Source organism: Aulonocara stuartgranti (genome assembly GCF_965226115.1).
Source record: "Aulonocara stuartgranti genome assembly, chromosome: 7".
Classification (NCBI taxonomy): domain Eukaryota; kingdom Metazoa; phylum Chordata; class Actinopteri; order Cichliformes; family Cichlidae; genus Aulonocara; species Aulonocara stuartgranti.
The window spans coordinates 1621652-1646687 of NC_138945.1; the positions used below are offsets into that span (position 1 = coordinate 1621652).

Genomic DNA, 25036 nt, shown 5'->3' on the forward strand with positions numbered 1-25036 from the left:
TTATCCTCCGCTCACGTAAACACGAGTTGTTTAACGATGTTTACGTTGTAGGTTTTAGAAATCTGTCCTCCTCACAGATGTCCTGAGGATTGAAACACGTGACCTCAGGTGGGCAAACCGGCTGCATGGCCGCGAACAGCTGCTGGAGATGAACATCACGTATGTGTGCTGTGATGCTGCGGCGTGAGCACGTGGAAACGATTAGGAACCTCTGGAGGATCTACATGAAGTCTCTGCGCTGGCAGCAGTGATGCTTCCTGAAAGTTCTCTGGGGACCAATCAGAGAGGCCTGAATATCTCTGATGGGTCCAATTATTTCTGAGTTTGTTTGCTTAGTTTATGCGAAGCCCTCAGAGTGCTCCGTGACCTCATATGCAGAGCATTAATAACATTAGTGAGACGGCTAGAAACAGATATCGTATTTCTCAAATGCTGGCTTCTCATCACCGGCTCTCTGTTAAACCCAGAATTAAATTTCAAACCGTTCTCCTCACATATACGGCCCTGCATAATCAGGCCCCATCATATCCCAGCAGCTCCATATTATGCTAATAGAGCACTTCTCTGTCAGGCTGCAGGCTTATTTGTGGTTCTTTCTAAAAGTAAAGGCGGGCGAGCCCTCGGCTCTGAAGGATATAAAAAAAACAACAACAGCAATAGAATAATATTAAACACAAAGTGAACCCGTCTTCCTTCATTAAATAGGTTCTTTTAGATGTTAAAGGAGGAATTGACTTAACCAGGCTGGCGGAGAATGAAGACAACCGGACACCTGCTGCAGATGGGGAATCAGTGAACTTTTATTGAGACAGAGACAACCTCTCAACACAGCTCACATCAGGAGATTCCTAATATTTGCTGTGAGGATGGGTATATATTCTCTAAAACTTACAGGAGGGGGTTGTGAGGAAAGTGCTGCATTAGCAGAAAAACAACTCCATAAAAGGAAAGCGGCCTTGGGTGTTCTAGTCTCTTCGCTTGCAGATATCTTTCGCCTGCAGGATGAGGCGATCGCTTCTTATCGCTCTCAAGGCCAAAGTCGTGAGCACATTTTTATTACACAGTTGCACAGTAACTTTAAAGCTGAACAATATTTAAAGCTGAATAATGTTTGATCAGATTATATTTTCTTCAAATCCCCCTTTTGACCCATCTTAAATGGGTCAAAACACAAAAATAAGTAACATTCAAAGGAACACAGAGACGTGTCGAAGCCTGGCTCGAAAAACTCCTCGGGTCTTATCATTTGTCTTTATCTGTCATTGCAGATGAGGAGAAAAGAGTCCAGGCACCACCCTGCCCAGGGGTCGGCTGCAAGCAGTCTCGGTTCCCGACGAAAGCAGTAACAGCTGCCCTGCACACACGGATACAACGAGTTAGTGCAACCAGGGTAGTGACACAAAATTAACAGTTCCTGTAACCCAGCAACCAAAAAACATAAGTAATGATAAAAATGTGGAGAGTACAGAGTATACTATAATAATGAGAGATATAAACGTGAAAATGTGAAAGAATAAATCAACCGTAAAATAAACTCAGAACGGTAACTGCTAAGGACATTCAAAAGTGAATATGGTAAAACGTGAGGAAGGGGTGTGGAAAAAAAACAATTTATATCCAGTGGTGGGAGTACACATTCGCTCAGGCTTAAGTCCGGAGACCCTGAGAACATCGCTTAACCCTCACAACCCGACCAGACACAGTTCAACCAGATATATCCTTCAAGAGGAAGTGGGTGAGGGAAACAATTAATAACAAGCCTAATACAAAACACCACAGAGAAACAACCATTCTAGAAGAATTTAAACAAGAGAAAGACGATAATGTTCGTCACCCTCACGATCAGGATTATGCCAATGGGAATGAGACCCAGGGCCAGGAAGCAAACAAAGACGCAACATCTTTGCCTGCCTGTCATTTCAGGGGGAAAGGGCCAAGACATGTTTACTTAGCTTGGATGTCGTCTAATAGAGGATGATGGGGCACAGAAAGGTGGTCCAGTTCCCCCCACCTCGCCAAGGGCGTGTTCTAGGAGTTAAAGAGCAACAACCTGCAATCTGTACCAAAAAATCTTCATAGTCCCACCGGAAAATCATAAGAGTAATAAACGATTCAGCTCAACAGACAAGTATCATGTTCAGGTTTCTCCAATCATTAAATCACTATTATTGCCACAATTTGCTTTATTCACCCTTTGGGCAATGTTATTCCAAGAGAGAGAGAGAGAGAGAGAGAGAGAGAGAGAGAGAGAGAGAGAGAGAGAGAGAGAGAGAGAGAGAGAGAGCGAGAGAGAGAGAGAGAGAGCGAGAGCCCCTAATGGCCAGTTAGTGGGCTCTAGGTCAAACTGTCCCCAAATTTGTTATTTGTTATTATTACTTGTTTTCATGTCACTTGTCTGTTTTCTACTGCACCCCTCTCACCAAAGCAAAGCAAACATTAGCAGCACATTGACCGTAGTCAGGCATCCTCATTCCATAGGTGCTATAAAACATTTCCTGTAAAAGAATCACAGTTTTCAAGACAGGGTGTGTCTCCCCCAACACTCTCACCAGAATACAGTGTAATAGCATCCCCAACTCCTAACCCATAAACACCGTTTCTTCACACATCCGCCCAGAAATCCTGTAATAGAAAAACATTAAAACTGTAACCCTGTAGGGAAGAAAATGTAAATGGTAACGCTGCGCAGTTACCTCTGTAAGCCACACAAGACACAAAAATGGCATTTACAGGTTCACTCATCCTCGAATATTTTGTCATCCTTCTACTCCTGTAAAAGAAACCCACATAAATTCATCCACCCTTTTATCCTATCTAGGTGGAGGTGGTTAACCTTGAGTCATGGTCAAGTCTTGTCATCTTTTACCAGTCAGTCCGTTTGTTTTTATTCCCAGTCTTTCATCCATTCATCCGTTCTTTGCTGATAGTGAAACCTGTCGTCACATCTAGTTTCCACACTCAGCAAAATGACGTCATCTCAAAAAGAAACAAGAACTTGAGTTTGGATTACCTCGCTGAATCCTTTTTTAAACAGGGACTCTCGTTTCTAATTGTCCCCACAAGTGTTTCCTCCAGAACCCATTTCAATGCGGAGAAACTCACTTACAACAATTTTCTCGCCGACGTGTAATGCTTGTAATTTCCGATGTGCAGATCTGCTTAAAGAAAAGATTCACAAACAAAAATCAGTAAATATAAAACAAAATAAAATGAAAAATAACAAAAACAAAATGCAGACGCCCGGGTCTTAGGACTTGTCACTGAATATTCTTCCCATCAATAAAAATACCAACCTAAACCTACACAGAGTCAAATCAACACCATCTCAACCTTTTCATATTCATAAACCTATATGTTTTGCGTTCGTGAAACAAAATTGAACCATTAAGTAAGTTGAGCTCTTGAAATGTTTTAATTCTCTTAATTCTGCCAGTTTATTTCAACACTTATTCAATGACTTTTATTCAACTGCTACTTGGTCACTCGACTTTTACCTGTTCAAATTGCCTAGGGTTCAACAAAGTCTAGATCCCCGTTATCATGAAACTTGAACGGTGTACGATGATTTACTTACAGTAATTTAGAATCATCACTCAACCTAGCTCTACTACTGGCACTGCGTGACTTTTCTCACACTGGAAACCAGAATTTAGTACAGAACTTTAATGCCTCAGGCAATCGCGTTCAAGGGCTGCCCCCCCTTCTCTTCTTCTTTGTCCGTGTGTTCCTCCTTTATTAAATCTCCATCACAATGACGTGGCGCTCTGAAATAAAACTCACACTGTTAATTCCTCGTTTTCACTCTGCACCACTGCTCAGAGTGTTTTCTTTTCTTTTTAGTGTAGAGTAAACAATTAAGTCGAGGCCTTAAGCCCCAGATATCTCGCACGGGCATCATTTTCATAACCAAACCGCTCCGGACTCTGCTCCCCAGACCACACAAATGCCCTCTGGGCTTATTATTATAGCAAATTCTGTATTTGACTTTGTTGTGTGCAGCATTGAGCCTTTGTCAGTAAAGCATTCTTCATTGCAGCAGCTGGAGCATTGTGTGTCACTTCTTAGTAAATTAAATCAACATTTTGATTTTAGTGCATGGGTATGTATCAGTTTTTACTCCCTCAACAAGTGCATAAGTGTTCATGTGTGTGTTTCCCTTCATTCTAAGTAGGCGCATGCAGAAGTGTGTGTTCGTGTGTTGGTATATGTTTGTGTTCATCACCTTCCTGTTCTGTAGTTTAGGTAAACCAGCGGCCTGACGCATGGCCTAGGGTCCTCCCCTCCTCTTTGGGTCTGTTTTCATCCGTTGTTGCAGCTGCCTGCATCTTCTCCTTGTACCTTGACCCTTTTGCTTCTGTATGGTCCACGGCCTTCTGCAGCTCTGCTGTTCGGCTCTTCTCAGAGGTCAGCATCCTTCTGCTCACCGTCCCTTTTCCTCCGGGCTTAATGCGCGTCTCGTCACAGCTCTGTCAGCTGACGCAGCCTGGGAATTTCCCCCGTGTAGTGAAACGGGCTTTAGGTTTAGTGCTCTCCGTCTCTGCTGCATGAGATCACTCTTTTGCAGCACTGTTGACATCCTCAAGTTGTTGTTGTGAGTCCAGCTGCTGTGGCCTTCAGGGGTCAAAGGGTCAAAGATGGTCGCGGAGAGGGCAACGATGGTAGAGGGGAGGGTAGGAGTCCAGGTCAGCTTCGGCTCTCAGAAAAAACAAAAACAAAACAAAACAGGCGAACAGGAAAATGATGTTGTGTTGGCTGTGCTGTGTTGGCTGTGTTATCCCGAGAGGGGAGAAACAACGAGATCTCGTCTCCCCCCTTTTTTGTTTTTGTTTTTTTTTTTTTTTTTTTCACCATATAATCAACTCATAACCCCTCAAGTTGACAGGACAACACAGGTACGTGTTAAAATTCTTAAGATCCTGTTTAGAAACCTAAAAAGGAATTTCCTATCATTCAGTAGTCATTTGTCTTAAACGATCAACAAAAACATGTCCCAAGTCGACCCTTTTAACCACTAAATTTGTCGTGTCCTCACTTAATCCTCAGACCAGTGTCTTTGTCTTTTGACGTTACGTTGTTGTCTTGCAACCCAAAGCGTTTAATTGTCAGTAATGTATAAACTATATCATTTAAAAACAGGTGTATGTTAAGTGTCGCTACTTTAACCTTGCATGTACGTGCACATGTATGTAAGCTGTTTCTTCATTGCATGTATGGGTGCGTCTGTATATGGGTTACTTTAACTTTTTCTCAAACGAGGCATTTCTCTAACACGCACATGTGTCTGTTCCTCACCCTTCTCATATCTTTCTCTGGTTGTGTGTGGTTTTATTTGTTTCAGTGATTTACCAGGAACATCTTTTCCTTTTCTCCATGTCTTCCGCCAGAGGTTAACACTGGTGAGATTCAGGGACACAGCACCCAGAGCAGTTCAGCGAGAAAAACCCGCCTCAAACTACATTCTCTCTTTTTTGTTTTACCGGGAGGGGTGAGGACAACTCTGGTGTCCAGCCGTGAATTTTAGCCAAAGCTTGGCCTGTCTTCTGCTGCCGTACTCAGGCTTCCAGGTTAAGAAAAAACACCTGTATGAAGACACTAAACATACATTTAGTATTTGTATAAACATAACTGCCTAAATCATTGAACTCTTGAGGAGGGTGTATTTCAGAATCAGAATCAAAATCAAAAACTTTATTGTCATTGTCATGAGACCGACGACATTAAGAATGGTCCCCGATCATTGCATCATCCCTAGTAATATCAAATATAAAAAAAAACAATAAAATTCAATCAATAAAATAGATAGAATACTTAAAATACTAAGTATTCCCACCGTCATGCTTCAGACCGTGCATAGATTAACACAAGAGTGGCATGGTGGACATTTTTGTAGTATTCAGATGTGTTATTGCAGTTGGATAACAGCTGTGTTTTGAGTCTATTAGTCCTTGCTCTGATTGCCCTGTACCGTCTGCCTTAGGGCAACAGTTCGAACAGGCAGTGGCCAGAATGTGAGGTGTCTTTTATGATGTTTTGGGCCTTTTTAAAACAGTGGGCGTTGTTTGACTCTTTACTAACTTTAAAACCCCACCATAACAATTTCTCACTGACAAACTTCTATGCATCCATTTAAACATGCGAAGCCAGCACAAAATCACACACATACCCCTACAGCAAAGCTTTAACATAACCACAATGCAACTCCTCCCTTAAACGGGAGAAATCACCCTGAATCAACCAACTCTATATAAAACGTCAAACAAAGATAAACCACAAACATTTCTACACTTCTGTGTCTTCCACGCAGCACAATAGGCAGAAAAACACCGATTACTCACAGTCTACAACAAAAGAAAAACCTGCTCTTTTCACAACTCTCACAGCTAAAGTCAAAACTCTTACCCAGTGCCTCTGAAATAATAAAAAATCACCAAATACTCGATTACTCTTTTCACTCGCTCCCTCTCACTCCCTTCTTCCTCATACAGCATACACGCTCGCTCCCGCGGACCCGCTCGGCCCCGCGGGCTCACTCGGCCCCCACCTTTTTCCTCTCACAGAGACAGAGAGAGAGACCCTTTTCCTTTTTTTTTATTTCTCCAGCACACATACACACACAGAATCCCAACTGAGAGAAAGAGGGAGAGAAGAGAAAAGAGTTGTAGAGAGGAAGTTTTTTAGCAGGAGTTTCAGATCTAACAGATTTATACAACTTATTTACACACACCGGTAATTTATGTTCTATTTATTGATTTTAAAGGAGAATTTGGGCCAGCTGGGTTTCTGCCTCTGTTAGGCACTAACAGCTGGGGCGCTGCTTTAAAGGTGAGTCAGCACTGAAATATCCCTTCAGGTGTTACCAGGCTTCTACCAAACCGGAGTCTGGCGGGTAACCTTGCCTAGAGCTTCCTGATAGGGGTGCTAGTTGGTTGTCACCTTGTTCACACGTCTCATTCACACTTCATACATTACCTGCAGTCACTCATTACCCTCCTTATGTATGTAATAAATGTGTAAAAAAAAAATTCTATGTGTGGTGTATTATTTTAACCAAAAGAGGAACCTAGTTCCTTTAATTGTGTAATCTGTGAACAACGGAGAACCAAACTGTCCTGCCCAGTGTTCCACAGCAAGCATTCAGCGTGTATTTATGTGTGTCCAATATCAAACAGAACATCAAAACATTTAAAACACTAAAATCATCGGGGTTTTAAGAAGAGATCCGTTTTCTCCTATTGATCAAAGGGACCCCTCCTTTGGACTCCAACCAGTACTTCTCCTTTTTAAGTTTTAGAGGATCTTTTCTAATAAAGTCCTCTGGGCCTTCCTAACCCTTCTGTAGTTTAGAGAATATTACTAAAAAATATTCTCAAGGCCTTTAACCTTTTAATTTGTTTAGAAAGGCGTTACTAATAAACCCTTTCAAGGTCCCAGACCTGCACTGAGGTATTTATCCGACACCGGAGAGCAACCCGTCGGCTGCAACCGTGGTCAGACCTCAGTTCACTCTTATCTTTATTCACTTATTCACTTATTTCTTATTCACTTATCTCTTATTCACTTGTCTGATTCTCAACAAGCCTTAAGTAAGCCAGACAATTTTGGTTATGAATTACTAGGAGTTTGGACACTAAGTATTTTTATAATGTTCAATATAGCAGAAATAAAAGGTCTGCTTACCTTGTTTTTGTGTGCACACAGCTTTTGTCCAAACTCCGTTCACTCAGACCACGGCCGATTTCCTCCCATCCGTTCCAGTTGACCTGGAGCGCATCCTGTTCGTGACGCCAATTGAAGGATATAAAAAAAACAACAACAGCAATAGAATAATATTAAACACAAAGTGAACCCGTCTTCCTTCATTAAATAGGTTCTTTTAGATGTTAAAGGAGGAATTGACTTAACCAGGCTGGCGGAGAATGAAGACAACCGGACACCTGCTGCAGATGGGGAATCAGTGAACTTTTATTGAGACAGAGACAACCTCTCAACACAGCTCACATCAGGAGATTCCTAATATTTGCTGTGAGGATGGGTATATATTCTCTAAAACTTACAGGAGGGGGTTGTGAGGAAAGTGCTGCATTAGCAGAAAAACAACTCCATAAAAGGAAAGCGGCCTTGGGTGTTCTAGTCTCTTCGCTTGCAGATATCTTTCGCCTGCAGGATGAGGCGATCGCTTCTTATCGCTCTCAAGGCCAAAGTCGTGAGCACATTTTTATTACACAGTTGCACAGTAACTTTAAAGCTGAACAATATTTAAAGCTGAATAATGTTTGATCAGATTATATTTTCTTCAGCTCTCGCCGTGCTGTCTGGAACACAGCACCTCCATCCTGTGTCTGATTTTGTTGCTTCTTCATGTGACTGATGAACAGGACAGCAGGGGGGTGGAGTTTGTCTGCGGCGTACATCACACGTCTCTATAATCTATAAAACAAACGGACCTGTTTCAGGTCCTTAAAAGCGGCTGGGACAGGAATTCCTGGGAGGAAACGTGGCGGTGTCACAGGTGTCGACACCATGTCAGATGATGTCCCAGAGGACTGTGCAGACAGATGCGTTGCTGCTGCTGCACTGAGTGTCTGAACAGCACGGCGACAGCGGAGGACGATGGCGCGGTGAAGACGCTGAGCTAACCGGCCACAATCGCCTCCCGCCAGGCTCAGCGTGTCTGAAGGTCTCCAGCAGGGATGCAGGCCTCGCTCGGAGTTTATTCTCACACAGCTCGTAGCCAGGGAAGCCTCTGCAGGAGGCGTGGAGTAAGGAGGAGGGGAGGTTTGTGAGATGGGCTCAGACAGACATGAATACATCCCTTTTTTTGTTGTTGTTTGGAAAATGAATAATGGAGTGTGCCTTTCACCCCAGCAGAGCTCAGCTCAAACTAGAGTTGCAATGGTATTACAGTTTTTTACAGACGCTAGGACACATTTCTCAATACTTAGGTCACGTTTGCAAAACTCCTCACACAGTGAGCACAACAGAAGTCTATGTGGGCTAAACTGAGGACCAGTTATCATTGTTTTGGCACAAAATGCATTCAATGACTACATCTCTCAAATTTCATGAATTATTTTCTCACTCAGACACAACAACTGCCAAAAATCTTTGTACGTACAGGACATTTTGCATGTGCTTACATACTGTTTTCAAAACTGTTAAACTTATGGCCAAAACAATAACACAATGCAAAACTTAAAAAGACAGCAAAATTCAACAGCAATATTTTATTGAAACATATTTTAAATCTAAAAATGCAGTTTAACCAGCCACAGCTGATTCTCATTGTAGATGAACATCTACACAGGTGTTACTCCTTCAATTGTTCAACTCCTTCAATTCTGGCAGCCAGAAGATTCTTTCCTAGGTGTGTTGCCCTGGATGACATAAGATGTGATGTGGATGAGAATCTGTGGCCAAATGGAGGAGACCGAGTAGATTAGCATTACTATTGTATGTGTATCAGTGGATGGTGTGTATACAAATTCTTGTATTTTGGGATTACTTAGTGCAAAAAAATAAAAATACATAAACAAATATTAATGAATTCTGCATGATGTCTGATTCATTCCAGTAACATATATTGAAATTATAAACAGAGATGTGTCCTTGTTTTACACAAGAAAACACTGTGTCATGCTACATGTTGTTAGTGTTTTTTAGGTCATTGTTTTGTGGGTGACAAAGTGTGTTTGTCGGCTGTCAACCTTTGCTAGTGTTCTGGAAGAATGAGTTTATTTGAGACCTGAATGAAGTGTTTTGGTAGTTGTAGTGCATTTTGAATGTGAAATGAACTGCTTTGCCAAGCTGACGGTCAGTTAGGAGGGTTGTGTGAAGAGTTTTGCAAAAGTATTGAGAAATGTGTCCTAGCGTCTGTAAAAAACTGTAATAACATATCACGTAAATGTAAAACTGGCTCATTTCCCCCTAAAATCCAAACCGTCTACTCTAAGCTGCGGTTTCACTTAAACCTTCTTTCCCTCATAACTCCAGCGTCTCTCTCGATGAAGCAGATCTATCTGTCCCTCGTGTGCAGCCGACATCACAGCTTTGGAGCTTTGCTCTGTGGTCCTCCTGAGCTTGGTGTGCAGCTCACAGAAGAACACATCATCTGTGACGTCGTTCAAAGGGTGCCCGGGCTCTCCCTCAGAGATGGGGCGAGCAGCTCGGTCGTTCGAGAGGGACTCGGGGTAATCGTTTTCCTTTGAACTGATCCACAGTGAGCGTCTCAGGGGAACTAATATTCAGCTGGATCCTTGTTTATGTTTTAACCCTCGTCACTCATTATATATATATATATATATATATATATATATATATATATATATATATATATATATATATATATATATATATATATATGTGTGTGTGTGTGTGTGTGTGTTTCTCTAGTCGGCACACTCATTTCCTCCATTACCCGGGGGCACGGCGGCTGGCTGCTTCCCAAAACAAATACACACGTGCGGCTTGGCACTTGTGCTGTACGTAACAAGTCACGTGACGTGACGCTGCAGCTGTGATTGGTTCGGCTCTGCGCTACTTCATTTGGATTGGCTGTTCTTTTTTTTTTTAAGAGGACAAGAGCGGCGAGGTCTATCGCAATAGTTAAATTTTTCTATCAAGAAAAAGTTATTTCGCGATACACATCGTTATCGTTCTATCGCCCAGCTCTAGGGAAGAGAACGAGACATGATGGGCGTACACTACAGATGGTGGAGACGAGACGCCGAGCTGAGACAGCATCCAATCAAAGCAAAGAGTAACTAATAGAAACTAAACTACCAAAAACACCACAACCTGAAACATGCCGGGACACATCCCCCCGACACTGTGTCGTTTGTCTTACAACATCAGCACCACGTTCTCTGCTTCTCCTGGAGGTAAATGTGTGCTTCCCATCTCTGGCCTCGTCAGCCACAGTGGTGTAGATCCTGAAGTCTCTCCTGGACAGCACTCTGTCATGTCGTTGTGAGGTGTACACCCCTCTGACACAAAATCAGACTGCTCCAACAAAGTTATGGAGACAGCTTTTATTGTGACTTTCTGCGAGTTCTTCATGATCTAAACACGGCACTGTGTGCTTACATGCAGGTCACTGCCTCGACGCGCTGCAGGTACTCCCTCCTTTCGTCTGTTTTAGCGGAGCTAGCTGGGAAACACTGCCTTGGAATAGCTTTGCTTTGTAGCGTTTCCAAACGCCACCGTCCCCGTGTGACTGTGTCCTTTCATGTTTTATTAAACAAGCTCAGTGCCTCTACAATTTTTCACTCCACCCTTCACAAATGTGTTGATACAGCAGCGAAGGCTCGTTTTCCATCCTCATCCTGTGGGTGCTGAGACAGCTTTAACTGGTTAGGACGTGTCCTGGTCCTCTGTCAGGACAAACGTCTTCAGACCACACAGCAGCTCTCCCTGTTCTTCTCTTCCCCGTCGACAATATCAGAAAATAATACTAAACTTCAATATTATTACAGCTTTCACTACAGGGGTCATTTCATCCCATATCATCACATTTTCTGCTTTAGCTAAAAATGTTATGGTCCAGAGTTTGGGCACATATAATGAGTGCTGTGAAGCTCTTTATTTTTTAAAAGGCCCATCGACCCACTTTCACACTGAAATATGAACATGGGTGGATATGGTGGACATATGAAGCTAAATATCAGAGCTGTCCGCGCACAGACATCAGAAATGTGGACCATGAAAGTTTGATGCACATCTGAGACTTAGCAGTGCTAAGATAGATTTGGTCCGAGCTATCTGAGAGACAAAACTATGGAGTCAGAGTTTTGTTTAAATGTTGCGTAAGATCAAACGTATTCACCAACAATTCCACGCGCGCAGGTATTCACTGCCACAAACCTGCACGTGCAGCAATGAGCAGTCAAGCGGTCACAGCAGGCGCCACACGTGTGAGTGTGCGTTTACCGGGACGCTCGGGTCAAGCTCTGCTCGTTCCAATCGGCCAACCGACCAGCAACCACGCATCAGTCAAAGTCGCTGATATCTGCTGCTCAGCTTGGACTCCGGGTCATCTTCTCCACGTCTGCGTGCCTAAATGCTGCCACGTGATTGGCTTATTAGATACTTGCTGTACCTAAGTGGCCGTGAGGCTCTTGTTCAGATCTAGCTCGGTTTCCAGGCCTTCCAACATCCCTCGTGTTCTTCACGGACCTTTGTTGTTTTTGCTCTTTCTCTGAGCGTCCTGCATTTGCGTGTTTCCCCTCGTTTCACGTGGAAACTAGTTTGTGGTGAAACTTGCGTTTTTCTCCTCTGCCATCTTTCCTGCTCAGCATTGCGATGCTCGGGCTGAGGTGTTTGGGGAGCGTGTGGGATGTTTCCTCACATAAAGATGCTGTAAATTCAAAGAGCGACGGAAGACAGAAAAGGCAAAGTTCACAAACTGAATAATATCACGCTCACTTACCCTGAAGTCATCTTGGATATTAGGAAGAACGTGACATTTACATAATCCGGTTACGTAAAAGCTGTTCGCTGTGAACCAGCTGATCAGAACAAACGTGTCGCAGTAAAGCACAAAATCATTACGCTTCTATTCTGAGAGCTGGGTCCAGGATGTGTAGCGTGAAATTAAAATAGCAGTGTGCTTCCCATCAGCTCGATGCAGCCGTGTTTGAGCTGCTGGAGTCCTGGAAATTATGTTTTGACACTGAATGCAAATCACCTCTTCCCCTGCGGTACTCTGAGCCTCCGCTGGCAGACGAGCCGATGATTCAGCACAGCAGAAGCAGCGCTGCTCGCTGTGTGCCACCCTCGACCCGCGGATGTGCCAGTGTTGGTTGGCTTTGATCGCCACGGAGGAGCGCTGGAGCCTTGAGGCAGGCGGTAGACACCAGCCGGGGGTTTGAATCGGGATCTTTCTTGTCTTTGCCTCATTTTCACCTTTTTAACACAAAAACCCTCAACGTCACTCTCGGCCCGTCCGAGAATCCCTCTCGGGCTGAGCGAGGTGTGAGCGTGGGCATTAAGCTGAGGATGAGCAGTAATCCAAACAGAAGCAGATAATGACTCACCTTGTGTCGTGGATGGATCATCTCAGCCTTGGCTCAGTTTGGTCTGTTTCAGCGTGTTCTACCTGCCACGTGGTGGTCTCCGTCTGCGCCCACCCGGGACAGTTTCACCACCTTCACGGTGATGGTGTGTTTTTTGACTGGACACTCAGTGGACACCTTGGTGTTAAACCTCGTGGGAGAAACAGAAAATCGCCTCAGGCTGAGACAAAATCTATTTTTAATTGATCTAAACTCCGAAAAAGATCTCAAGAACTTTCGCTCTTATATGTGTTTGTTATTATCATGGAAGCAAAAATAATGCCTTTGTACCGACGGACCATCAGCATCAGGGCGCAGCAGTCAGCTGGCCTTCACAGGCGCGACTGACGCGGTGTTTGATTCAGTGCGGAGAAAAAGATTTGTAATTTTACAGAATTTTCCTGTAATTTTAAATAATGTCGTACAAAATCAAGAAAAATCCATAACTGTGAATAAACATGAACTGAAAACTCCCACAAAAAAGACACAATTTCACACACATGTGATTTTATGTAAAAAGAAATAATGTTAAATTCTAGTTTAATGCTGTAACTAAAAATCTAACATCTGATGCCCTGAGAGAAGATTATACAGAAAGAGGTCTGAGTTGTGTAATCGCGCAAAGATCAGTTATTATTGGATGTTTTCACTGTAAAGAAAAAAGAACGAAAACAACGATACAGCAGCACGTCATAAGTGCAAATAATAAAATGTTTTATTTTGAAAATAAATAAACTGAGTAATATTACTCGTGAGTTTTGTATCTTGAAAACTATATTTTGTGTGCAAAGACAATTAATTCTACAAAGAAATTGATAAACTTGTTGAAAAGTAATAATAAGACATCAATGAAGACATACACAAATTTAACGATTTTGAACATTTTAAATTTCATTATCATTTAAAATCAGCAGCTGTCATTAAATATCGTTTTAAACAGAACTGTTTTAAAATAAAGTTCCTAAAAAACAGAATATTTTTGTAATTATGTACTTTGTATGTTTTATAAATACTATGAAAACTAAAACAAAATTAGATTCACAATTTAAAACATATAGAAACTTTTTGAATTATTGTGATGGTTTTGTAAATCTCATAAATGTGGATGCTGCTGCTTCTGCCGGAAACAACTTCCTGTTAACAGGGAGTTCTTCCTCCCCACTGTTGCCAACGTGCTTGCTCATATTGTTTGGCTTTTTCTTCCTTATATTGTTGTAGGGTCTTAACCTTATAACATATATTTTAGGCAACAAAAATGTATTTAATTCCAACCGCCTCTTCGGATTTCCTGCCCACTCCACCATGTCAGTCCTGGAAAAGAACAAACCTGGAAATGCCCCTGATGAGGCAGACTTTTAGCTTTTAAAGCATTTCATGCAGTTTGAAAGGAGGACGAGAAGATCACACGGGAACATCTGAACATTCATGTGATGATTCTCAAAATGCCTTCATCATAAAATGTCCATTTGAACCCTGAAAGCACACTGGGAAGCATCAGCACTGAGCAGCCGGGGTCCTATTATGGTGAGTCCTTCATGCTTGCCAAGAGCTGCACAGACTGTTAGGAAAGCGACAGAGGACACTCAGAGACTCCTGAATTCAATCTGTGGGATCATTCTGCTACATGGAAGATACAAGTACAACTTAACCAGAGGGAAGCTTTAAAAACCTGATTTTGGGGCAAAGAGAGGAATTTTAACCATCTCTATCCCGATGACTCTATTGCTTTAGGAAAAGAGCCAAAAGCATTATTGATGCCTGAGAAGTCCATCGGCAGTAGACTGCAGAAAAATGACATTTCAGGCTTTATTCTGAGTGTGATCGCCTCTTTCTGTTTCTCTGCTCTTTCCTGCACCTCTGGACCTTTGTATTCCCCGCTCATCGTCTAAACTTTCCATTCTTGAGAGGAAGAGAAAAACAGCAATCGGTGTTCAGTCCTGGTAACAACAGTGTGGTGGCTGTGAGCGTGATGAGTCGGTGTGAGGGGATTTGAAGAGGTCTAAAACCTCCTCTGTGTTGTTGTTGTCAGCCCTTCAGCTGCAGAGCTCAGAAAGTGCCGTCTGCAGCCAAACAACGAGCCTGAGCAGCCTGAGGACCTCACAAACCCACACGCTCACTCTGATGTCAAAAGGGCTGCTTCTTAACGAGCATCAGCGGATAAAGCCGCGATGAAAACGTCGACCAGTCGGCCCTGATTGTTCAGATCTGAGGTCCTCAAATAACACAGCTGTATAATTATCATTTTACATCCTCTCAGGATCTTCACCAAAGACCAACAGCGCCCCCAGCAGCTGATGCAACATCATTGCAGTGGAAAAAACACAGTTTTCACACGCAGGTCCACCTGAGGGGAGGCGCTCAAGTTTGAAACAAAGAGTTGTGCATTTATCTGGTTTTATTGAAGCTTCGACAGGTGTGGACCTGTCTGAGGATGAACTTCAGCTGGGCTGTACTTTCATGTAACATCATTCGTACCACAACCTGGTGCAGCGAGCCAGTGCAACCTTTATTAAACAGGTTATTAAGAACACCCTTTTTCTGGGATCAAATCTGTTGAGGAAACTGAAGTAGAAGATGGAAAGATTGCAACAGTTTGCTGGCGACATGTCACCCCCTGGTGGCCAGAGTTGTAGTTACAGTTTGAGGGTAATTTTGAGAAGTTTCTGGAGCGTTTTCAGTGATTTTAGCTGCCGGTGGAGGTTTTTCAGCACAATTACTTTTATTATTATTACGCAGTAAAAAAGAAAAAGCTGTTGTCTCATTAGTACCTGACAGCAGCTGGATCAGTGCCCAGTATAAGGGAGAGATATTTAGTACAGGAGTCGGGCTCAGATGTCGCTATTGGTCGAATCGATCCTACGAGCAGACTTTAGAGCCTCGCTGTTGTCCAGCACTTCCTGTCTGTAACGGCGGCTCTCAGCTGTAGCTTTGCAGTCGTAAATGAAACGATTCATCTGCTCCGTGCTTCACTAGCAGCTTTGCATGATATGCAGTTCAAAATAATCACTTAGCTCACACTGAGCCTCTGCGCGGTCTTTGAGAAACTCCTGTGAAGGTGAAGATTTTCCCAAACCAGGAAATTTAGTCTTGCAACTCTGAAAGTAAACCTTCATCTCTGCGTTTGGACATCATGTGGGCCGCGTTCTTGTTTGTTTCTGACGGACTGATTGGTTGGGATGATATCGACACCCGCAGTGTGCTCTCGGCAGCACTTGAGAGAATATTGACGACTGAGATGTTTATCAACATGAACTTGGAAAAAAAAAATGCCTGCTATTAAAAAAATACTCCTGTACATGGGAGATCTTTCAGTTCTGGCTGCTCCACCGTTCTCTGTGACATCACAAAGTTCCAGGAATAGAAAAGCCTGATAAAATGAGTGAGTGCAGCCTGACCCACACTCACAGGGATGACTGTACATACACTGAGCTCATTATTACAAACTTTGATCAAGTTAATATGAAGGAACGGGAGATTTATGACAGGAAACAAGAACAAAACGAGGAAAACAGGTCCACTTTTAATCTAATTTTATTACCTGGTTATTTAGTAAATTAGATTTTTACACCTTACTCATTAAAAATAACGACCCCCTCAGATAAATCTCGATAAGTGCATTTAGAAAAGGACAGGCGCCAAAAAACAACCATTACAAGAGAAGCTGGAAACATCTGTGCGTCTCTCTTCTTGTATATAAAAGGAGGTAAAGCCACAGATTCTGATTCTCCACAGAACGACCCAGTCTGCACGATGACATGGAAGTAGGACAGTCTCTGTTTGCCCCACCCACTTCCGCCTGCAGCATCTTGCGTCGCCTTTAGCAAACGACAGCGAGGAAACGCTGCCGCTCAGGGAGAGTCCCTCCAGCAGGGAATGATGAGAAAGTGAACACACACACACACACGTGCTGTTTGACTTCAGCCTCTAACTCTTTATGGCTCAGAGTTCCCCGTGAGGAGCCTCCAAAACAAAAATCCCCAAATCCCCCCGACACGGTCCGGCGAGCCAACACGAGGCTCCGCCTTTAGGCGAGCGTTCAGCAGTCCTCTGAGTGTAATTTTCAGGCGCTATGGACACACACACACACACACACACACACGGTCCAAGCAGTCAGTCGTCCGGCTCGGTGACACACTGCTCCACGATCTCTCTCAGGTTGGGGTTCTCCATGGCGGCCGCCACTCGCTCCTTATCGTTGATCTGTTTGTTAACTGAGACAAAAACAGAGACGACACAAACGTTCTGACAACTGGACCACACCGGAAACCCGCACACGTGCCGCCCCCTCCTGTAATGTTTGAGCTGGAATAACCTCAGAGAGCGCTGCTTAGCTCCAACATATCATCTCGGTGAGGGGTGTTCCTCAGGGCTCCATTCTAGGACCTCTGCTGTTGCTCCCAGCTCGGGTTTATCTGAGTCTTTGTAAAGATTTCACCACATTTCTGAGTAACTCAGAGCTGGATCAGGTATCAGCGTCAGTGGGATCAGTGCTGTGGTTTCAGATTCAGGGTTTTAATGGTTAATGACACCATGTGCTCTGAACCACTTGCTCATGTCTGTGCTGTAATGTTCATGCAGCATTTTAGCCTCTTGTCTCTGCACTTTATTGCTCTGTGGGGATTTTTAGCTCTTCACTCTCACCTGTTGCTGTATTTTGTCAGTTTGCTCCATTTTTTAAAAGTCGTTCATGTAACTTGTCAGTACAGATAATCTCTTGATATTATTTTTTTATCTTGCACCGTCTACATGCTAATACCTTTACACGTTGAGCACTTTAATCCCATAGTTCTTAAGTTTTGTGTAAATTAAACCTAAAGACGGTCAAAATAATAGTAACCATAGGAACCTGTGCAGAGCCGGGGTAGCATGTGACTAAAACAGTAGGACAGGGTTAGGAGCAAAGTCAGACGTGTAAAGTAAATACCATGAATGTCTTGGCTTCTAACAGCAGATTCAGGTAAAAGACAATCTGTAGTTTCTAAAAGCTCAGATCCTTCTGAACCCCTGCTGTCTTTGCTGAATACGTCTAGTTCCACACAATCCATGAAAATGCCTTTCAAAAATAAATGAGGCAGACTTACTATCTTCTTCAGTAGAGTGTGTTCCTTCCGAAATGTAAATTTCCAACTGAGAAGGCAAAGAAAAAGAAGCGTTGTTAACGGGCTGCTTGTTTCAGAATCATTTATCCAGCTTTTATTCAGTTAACAGAGGATTTGAAAGCCCGGCTCCTGCAGGTTTTAGATCTCACCCTGGGTCAACACACCTGAATCACATGACTTCATTACCAGGCCTCTGGAGAACTTCAGGACATGTTGAGGAGGTCATTTAGCCATTTAAATCAGCTGTGATGGATCAAGGACACATCTAAAAACTCTTTTAGCCTCTGTCGGGCACTGCTAGCCTCTGTCGGGCACTGCTAGCCTCTGTCGGGCACTGCTAGCCTCTGTCGGGCACTGTCGGGCACCGTCAGCCATTGTCGGGCGCCGTCAGCCTCTGTCGGGCACTGCTAGCCTCTGTTAGCCTCTGTCGGGCACCGTCAGCCACTGTCGGGCACTGCTAGCCTCTGTTAGCCTCTGTCGGGCACTGCTAGCCTCTGTCGGGCACTGCTAGCCTCTGTTAGCCACTGTCGGGCACTGCTAGCCTCTGTTAGCCTCTGTCGGGAACCGTCAGCCACTGTCGGGAACCGTCAGCCACTGTCGGGCACTGCTAGCCTCTGTCAGCCTCTGTCGGGCACCGCTAGCCTCTGTCGGGCACCGCTAGCCTCTGTTAGCCTCTGTCGGGCTCCGTTAGCCTCTGTCGGGCACCGTCAGCCACTGTCGGGCACCGCTAGCCTCTGTCGGGCACCGTCAGCCACTGTCGGGCACTGCTAGCCTCTGTTAGCCACTGTCGGGCACTGCTAGCCTCTGTTAGCCACTGTCGGGCACCGTCAGCCACTGTCGAGCACTGCTAGCCACTGTCGGGCACCGTCGGGCACTGCTAGCCTCTGTCAGCCTCTGTCGGGCACCGCTAGCCTCTGTCGGGCACCGCTAGCCTCTGTTAGCCTCTGTCGGGCTCCGTTAGCCTCTGTCGGGCACTGCTAGCCTCTGTCGGGCACCGTCAGCCACTGTCGGGCACCGCTAGCCTCTGTCGGGCACCGTCAGCCACTGTCGGGCACTGCTAGCCTCTGTTAGCCACTGTCGGGCACTGCTAGCCTCTGTTAGCCACTGTCGGGCACCGTCAGCCACTGTCGAGCACTGCTAGCCACTGTCGGGCACCGTCGGGCACTGCTAGCCTCTGTTAGCCACTGTCGGGCACTGCTAGCCTCTGTTAGCCACTGTCGGGCACCGTCAGCCACTGTCGAGCACTGCTAGCCACTGTTAGCCTCTGTCGGGCACCGTCGGGCACTGCTAGCCTCTGTTAGCCACTGTCGGGCACTGCTAGCCTCTGTTAGCCACTGTCGGGCACCGTCAGCCACTGTCGAGCACTGCTAGCCACTGTTAGCCTCTGTCGGGCACCGTCGGGCACTGCTAGCCTCTGTTAGCCACTGTCGGGCACTGCTAGCCTCTGTTAGCCACTGTCGGGCACCGTCAGCCACTGTCGAGCACTGCTAGCCACTGTTAGCCTCTGTCGGGCATCGTCAGTCTCTGTTAGGCAACATTAGTGAAACTTTTTTTTGAAGTGGATGCAACTTTCTCGGACTCGAACACTAAGTAAATGAACTCTCACATGATGTGAGAATAAAATCAAACTGTTAATGAGAAGAACAGACATGAAAAGTGTTAGCTTATAACCAGCTGTTGTTGTTGTTGTTTAACCAGTGCTCGTCAGGCTTGTCTAATCTGCTGGTAAAAAGTAATTAGGACAACATCAGGAATAAATGAGCATGTTTATGCACTTTTCATGTGTTACCTATTAATTATACGTTTAACAGAAGGTGAGTTTATTTTTCATGAGAATCAGGAAGAGAGGATTAAATACCAATAATACAAATATGAGTTTTTGTAGCAAATAACCTGAAATAATCACTCACTGTATTTTTAATGTTCCTGTGTGGTTTGGATTAACTGCTATGCAAACAGTCAGTGAGAGCTTCCTGCAGAAATCAGGCTCCATTAAACAAACTTTTCATTACCCTGATAACTTTTTCTGCCAGTGTGAAGCTGCTTTGTCCAGCACTGCTGATTAAAATCACTCCTCTAATTAAGAGGCTACTCGACTCGTTTGTAAAGCAGCTTTAATGATGAAGCTTGCAGCTCTCCACCTGCCTGCACCCTCTCCGGTCTGTCTGATAGCAGTCCAAGAACTCCTCGATCTCTGATGCTGAAACCTCTCCAACGAGCTCATGAATAAACCGCTAACGGGCTGCCAAGGCCAGCGGAGGGTTCGTCGACAGCGGTATTCCTGCCTCCGTTTCTCCGAGTGCCGCTCATTGATGTGTTAATGACAGAACAGCTGTGTCTGTCCAGGAAGCTTCGACTCCTCCGCTTCCTTTTGTTCTCTGTTCGATTTGTTTTGTCACGTCTGAGTTTGGAAGGCAGTTCAAACGTCTACGCACACAAAAACAGCACCGGGTGAAACTTCTATAATTATATTGCTAGTTGCTCTATACAGAAAATGGCTGAAAGCAAAGGTGTCATTTGGCAGAGGTCAGCTGACCACTTTGTTGTGGCATCACTGAGAAGCGGGTGCGCATTTTAACCTAGACCATGACGAGCTCCGCCTAAACCCTGACCAAAAGTAGAAAGTGGGCGGGGGAAAAGGTGATGCCAATTGCTAAACACAAAGGTTCAAATCCGGGGTGAAAATGTGTCATCTGTGGTTTGGGTGCAGCGGCTTATGTCACGCTGAAACTCACCTTGTGTTTAAACGGCAAACATCGCTGGAGCTTGACTTGTAAGCACAGGCCTGCAGACACAGAAGAAGCCCATCAGACACTGACGAAGAGCAACGTTAGCAGCAGATTAGACGAGTGTGTGTCAGAGTTTACTGATGAGGAAAACAGCAAACAGGAACATCAAACATGAGAAGAAGCACGTGCCATAAAAACTAAGGCACTGTGTGTGTGTGAGCATGCATGTATGAATGAATGTGTCTGTGTGTGTCTCTGTATACATGACTTCCTGCCACACAATATATGCTTACAACTGTTTAACCACATTTCCTGGTTATCCAAAGGTCATCTCCCCACACCTGTATACAGCTTAACTTTAATGGTTCACCATATACAAGCATAGGGGAGCCCCTAAATGGCCGGGGCTGAACATCCTTCACAAGATAAGGAAATCTGTAGTTGTGCCTGTAGTTAAACATTACGGCCCCCCCACCATTCAACAGGCCGGGGAGGAGAACAAAAGAATATCTAAACATGCCGTTTAAGAAAAGGTTTACAAACTGAAGCACAACAGTGACAACATTTAACAACAATAAACACATCGTGAGAGCAGCCTCCCATTCAAAAAGAACCAACTTCTGCCATTAGCTGCTAAATTAATCATAGTCCCACAGTGATGTCTTCAGCTGCCACAGCATATATCAGGTTTTATATAGTCTGTCTTGAAGTAGATTCACTCTGTCGCTCCGACAGTTTGGTAGAAATAGGAAAAGGAGCTGGAGCGGGCCGATAAAACATCCTGGACCCCCCACAGCTGTGTTAAAAGGCTCTCTGTGATGCAGCAGCGCTGTCTGGTTAAAACTTTATTTGCTTACACACACACACACACACACACACACACACACACACACACACACACACACACACACACACACACACACACACACACACACACCTTCCAGAGATCGCTTTGAGCTAAAAGCGAGGCGCTGGTTATTTCCTGCTGCTCATCACATCAAGAGCGTCCTCGGGCGGACTCTGTCACTGCAGCGCCGCCGCTGTGAGGACGTCCAGAATAATAAGTACGAGCTCTGTGGCTGCCAGCACGGCGGCCTTACAGAGGTGATGGAGAGACTGGACTGTGATTAAAAGGGAAACAAACTTCTAATTAAAATAAATCAGGTGGTTACGACCCCGTTGCACAAGAATTCAGTGATGTGCAGCTCTCATAAATATTCATGTTTTACTCCCAACAGAAGAGAGAAAAGACATCAAATGTTTAAACTGAGACTTTTACTGTTCTCCATGGAAGAGAGGAACATTTTGTAAGAAGGAGAAGCAGCGGGGCAGCTCGCTCTCTGAGCACGAGGCTGTTTTCTACATGTTCATTTGTTTTCTTTGCTCTTATTAAATCTACTTTAACAAGTTTGCAGATAAGTGTGACAGAGGTTTACTCTGATTACACAAACTGTATGCAGGACTAAGTAGTATTATATAATATTATACTGCAGTGTATTTCTGACTAACCTGACGACACTTACATACTTTGAAATCTGTAGACAGTACTTTCTATATGCTGACAACACACCTGTAAGAATCATGGAAACTAACCTGACCCTGCTCTACCTGAAGCCCTGACACAGTGTATCCAGCTACGCGTCCACAGACAGAATGACACCAAACACAGAGCGGGTCACCTCGGCCGAGGTAATCGGGTCACTGGCAGCAGGTCAGTAACATGTCTGGGAATAAAAAGAGTGTGAGAAGGAAAGACGAGCAGAGGTTCACAATCTGCACAAAACTACGTCGAGCAGCTGCTCTCTTTGGCTCAGACATTTATGCACTGATGTAAAAGACGAGCGGACGCAGTGAGAAACACGTTCCTGCCATCAGATTCAAAATGAGCTCATTGTTTTATCATAGTGGTTCATTTTCTCAGTTTAAACACTGGACACATGTCTCTGTGCTCCAGGAGATAAAACAGGAGTTTATGAGGTTTGCAGTGTTACTTACACTGCACACAGCATCCCAACTAACAGCTTCTCGGGTGGATCACAGACTCTTGTGTGACTGGTGGTTGTTTGAACTTTTTAGTTCCTGATTGTTTTTAGCTCGATTTCATTTTTGAGTGTTCAGTCTTGTCTTTAGGCTCATGTTGATCTTTCACTCTGGTTTCTTTTTGTTGAAGCTAAGATTCGTTTTTCAAATGCGGTTCCTCCTGTAAGCGTCTCCTGCAAAGATTTTCCATAAACCTTAGAAATAGATTATCTGGAATATTTTGAGTTGTCCTCCTAACAGGAGCTGAAATAACTCAGACTGGTTCAATCATCGACTCACCGATCAGCGTAGCCAGGGAGCAGTGGGGGACGGTGGGGGAGAACCTGATGATGATGAGGTACTCGTCTTCTCCGAGCTCCTGCACCTCCACGCACTTCTCCGTCACCACCTCCAGCTCCTCCAGGGTGTTGGGCTTCTCTGGGTCACGGATCGATTTGATCACATCTGATGGAGGGCAGAAAAAGAAAACGTGAGTCACATGACGGCGAGATTAAAGTGAGAAAACAGGCAAAGCCTCGTGTTTGAGGATCCGCTGAAACAAACTGAGAACGATACGAAGAGTCCAAGAAATTCTGAGTTTTTCCTGCTGCAGAGCAGACCTGTAGGAAGGTGACTGTGAAGGAAGTGAGTCTCAAGGCTGTCAGGCTCAGATATATACATACACCCCCACGAATGTCAGGTTAAATGCCTCTTAGCAAGATGCACCTCAACCACATGCTTTTGTATCCATCAACCAGCTTCTGGCACGTCTGGCTGATATTTGACTGCTCTCCTTTGCTGAATCAGTCGAGTTCATTTAAACTGGTCCACAAATTTTCAGGGGTTTGAAACGCTCAATGCTAAGCCCAGTGTTAGCCTGCTTTATCCAAAACCAGTTCTGCTGTGTGTTTGGGATCGTTGTCCTGTTGGAACTCCTGACTGTGTCCCCGTTTCACTCGGCTAGCTGCTCATTTGAGCTGAGGGGGACAGTCTGGGTGTCTCCCAGACCTCAGTGGGGACAGATCTGAGTAACTTGTACTTGTGTGATCTTGGATCCTTGCTCAGAAACGGCTCAGAGAGACTTTCCCAACTTGTGTAAATCTGCAGTTCTGCTTTTCAGATCTTCACTGAGATGGCTGGACTTTCCCATTGTTCCCAGTATTGGTCAATCCAGTGAATGCTGTCAAACAAATCCTTTTTATGCTGCAGAGAGAATCTGTCAGTCGTAATTAACCATGATCACTAATGAGAAGCTAACAGGCCTCGGCCAAGTTTAAAGACATTGTAGAACCTCCAACATCATTTATCACAAGCTTTCAGCATGTGCACGTAAACATCAAAATCAATTCAGACTTGAGCACCCAGATCCTGTTTTTAAGTTTTTTAAAACTGTCCATGCTGGAAGAAGAACCGTTCAAAGAAATCATTAAAAGCCCAAAATGACTGTGAGGTTCAAGCCTGTGACGAGTGGATGGAAACTTCATGTAGTTTTACTGAGGACAGTTAAAAATAGGTCAAATGTTGAGCGTAAGTTTTAATTCTCTAACCTTTTCCACATGTTTAACCAGACAAATCTTTTCTTTCGTCGCACCAAACTCCAGTTCAATAATCTCACATTTAACTTAATCTTCAACAGTTTACGTTTTTACTACTAATCTATAACACCTGCTAAAGCTCATTACACGGTCGACACTTCGGCGCGTGATTTAATCATCTGCGAGCAAAGCTGACAGAAAACTCTTACTCAGATAGTTTTTCTTACAGTGTGGCGGTAGTCATCACTGACTGCATGTGTTTAACATTATTTACAGTCGTTGGTATTTATTGTCAGTATCCTGGCCGTGGGTTTACAGACTTACAGTACGTAGACAGGTTAGCTGACAGTGCAGTAGAGCCTTGTTTATGAGACCAGAGCCTCCATTAGCCTCCATTACCGGCTGAACGTACCGTACACTTCTAACGCTTTCTCCTCCATCTTTTTGGCCCTCGGGGCATTCCAGTTGTCCGTCAGTCCGGAGAACTGTAAAACCTTCGTGACAGTTAACGACACGAGGCTCAACACTGCTTCCATGTTTTAGAAAACGCCATAATAAACGGGACCTTTCGCGGTGACTTTGGCAGGAAAGCTAATGACAGCCGT

General features: G+C 44.4%; 1 protein-coding gene and 1 long non-coding RNA gene across 2 annotated transcripts; both read right to left on the reverse strand.

Moving 5' to 3' along the window:
- Positions 1 to 4641: 4641 nt before the first annotated feature.
- LOC309710576 lies at positions 4642 to 8292 on the reverse strand. The gene is made up of 2 exons (XR_014277742.1): positions 7903 to 8292; positions 4642 to 7772 (listed from the first exon to the last, which is right to left on the reverse strand). It is a non-coding gene; the product is annotated as an uncharacterized lncRNA (long non-coding RNA).
- An 8272-nt stretch (positions 8293 to 16564) lies between these two features.
- ciao2a (cytosolic iron-sulfur assembly component 2A) lies at positions 16565 to 24967 on the reverse strand (the record flags this gene model as incomplete). Its single annotated transcript, XM_082540169.1, has 5 exons — positions 16565 to 17260; positions 18131 to 18176; positions 20884 to 20933; positions 23197 to 23361; positions 24844 to 24967. 5 exons carry the CDS (start codon positions 24965 to 24967, stop codon positions 17160 to 17162), a joined length of 486 nt encoding a protein of 161 aa, XP_082396295.1. The 3' UTR covers positions 16565 to 17159.
- Between the last annotated feature and the right edge of the window lie 69 nt (positions 24968 to 25036).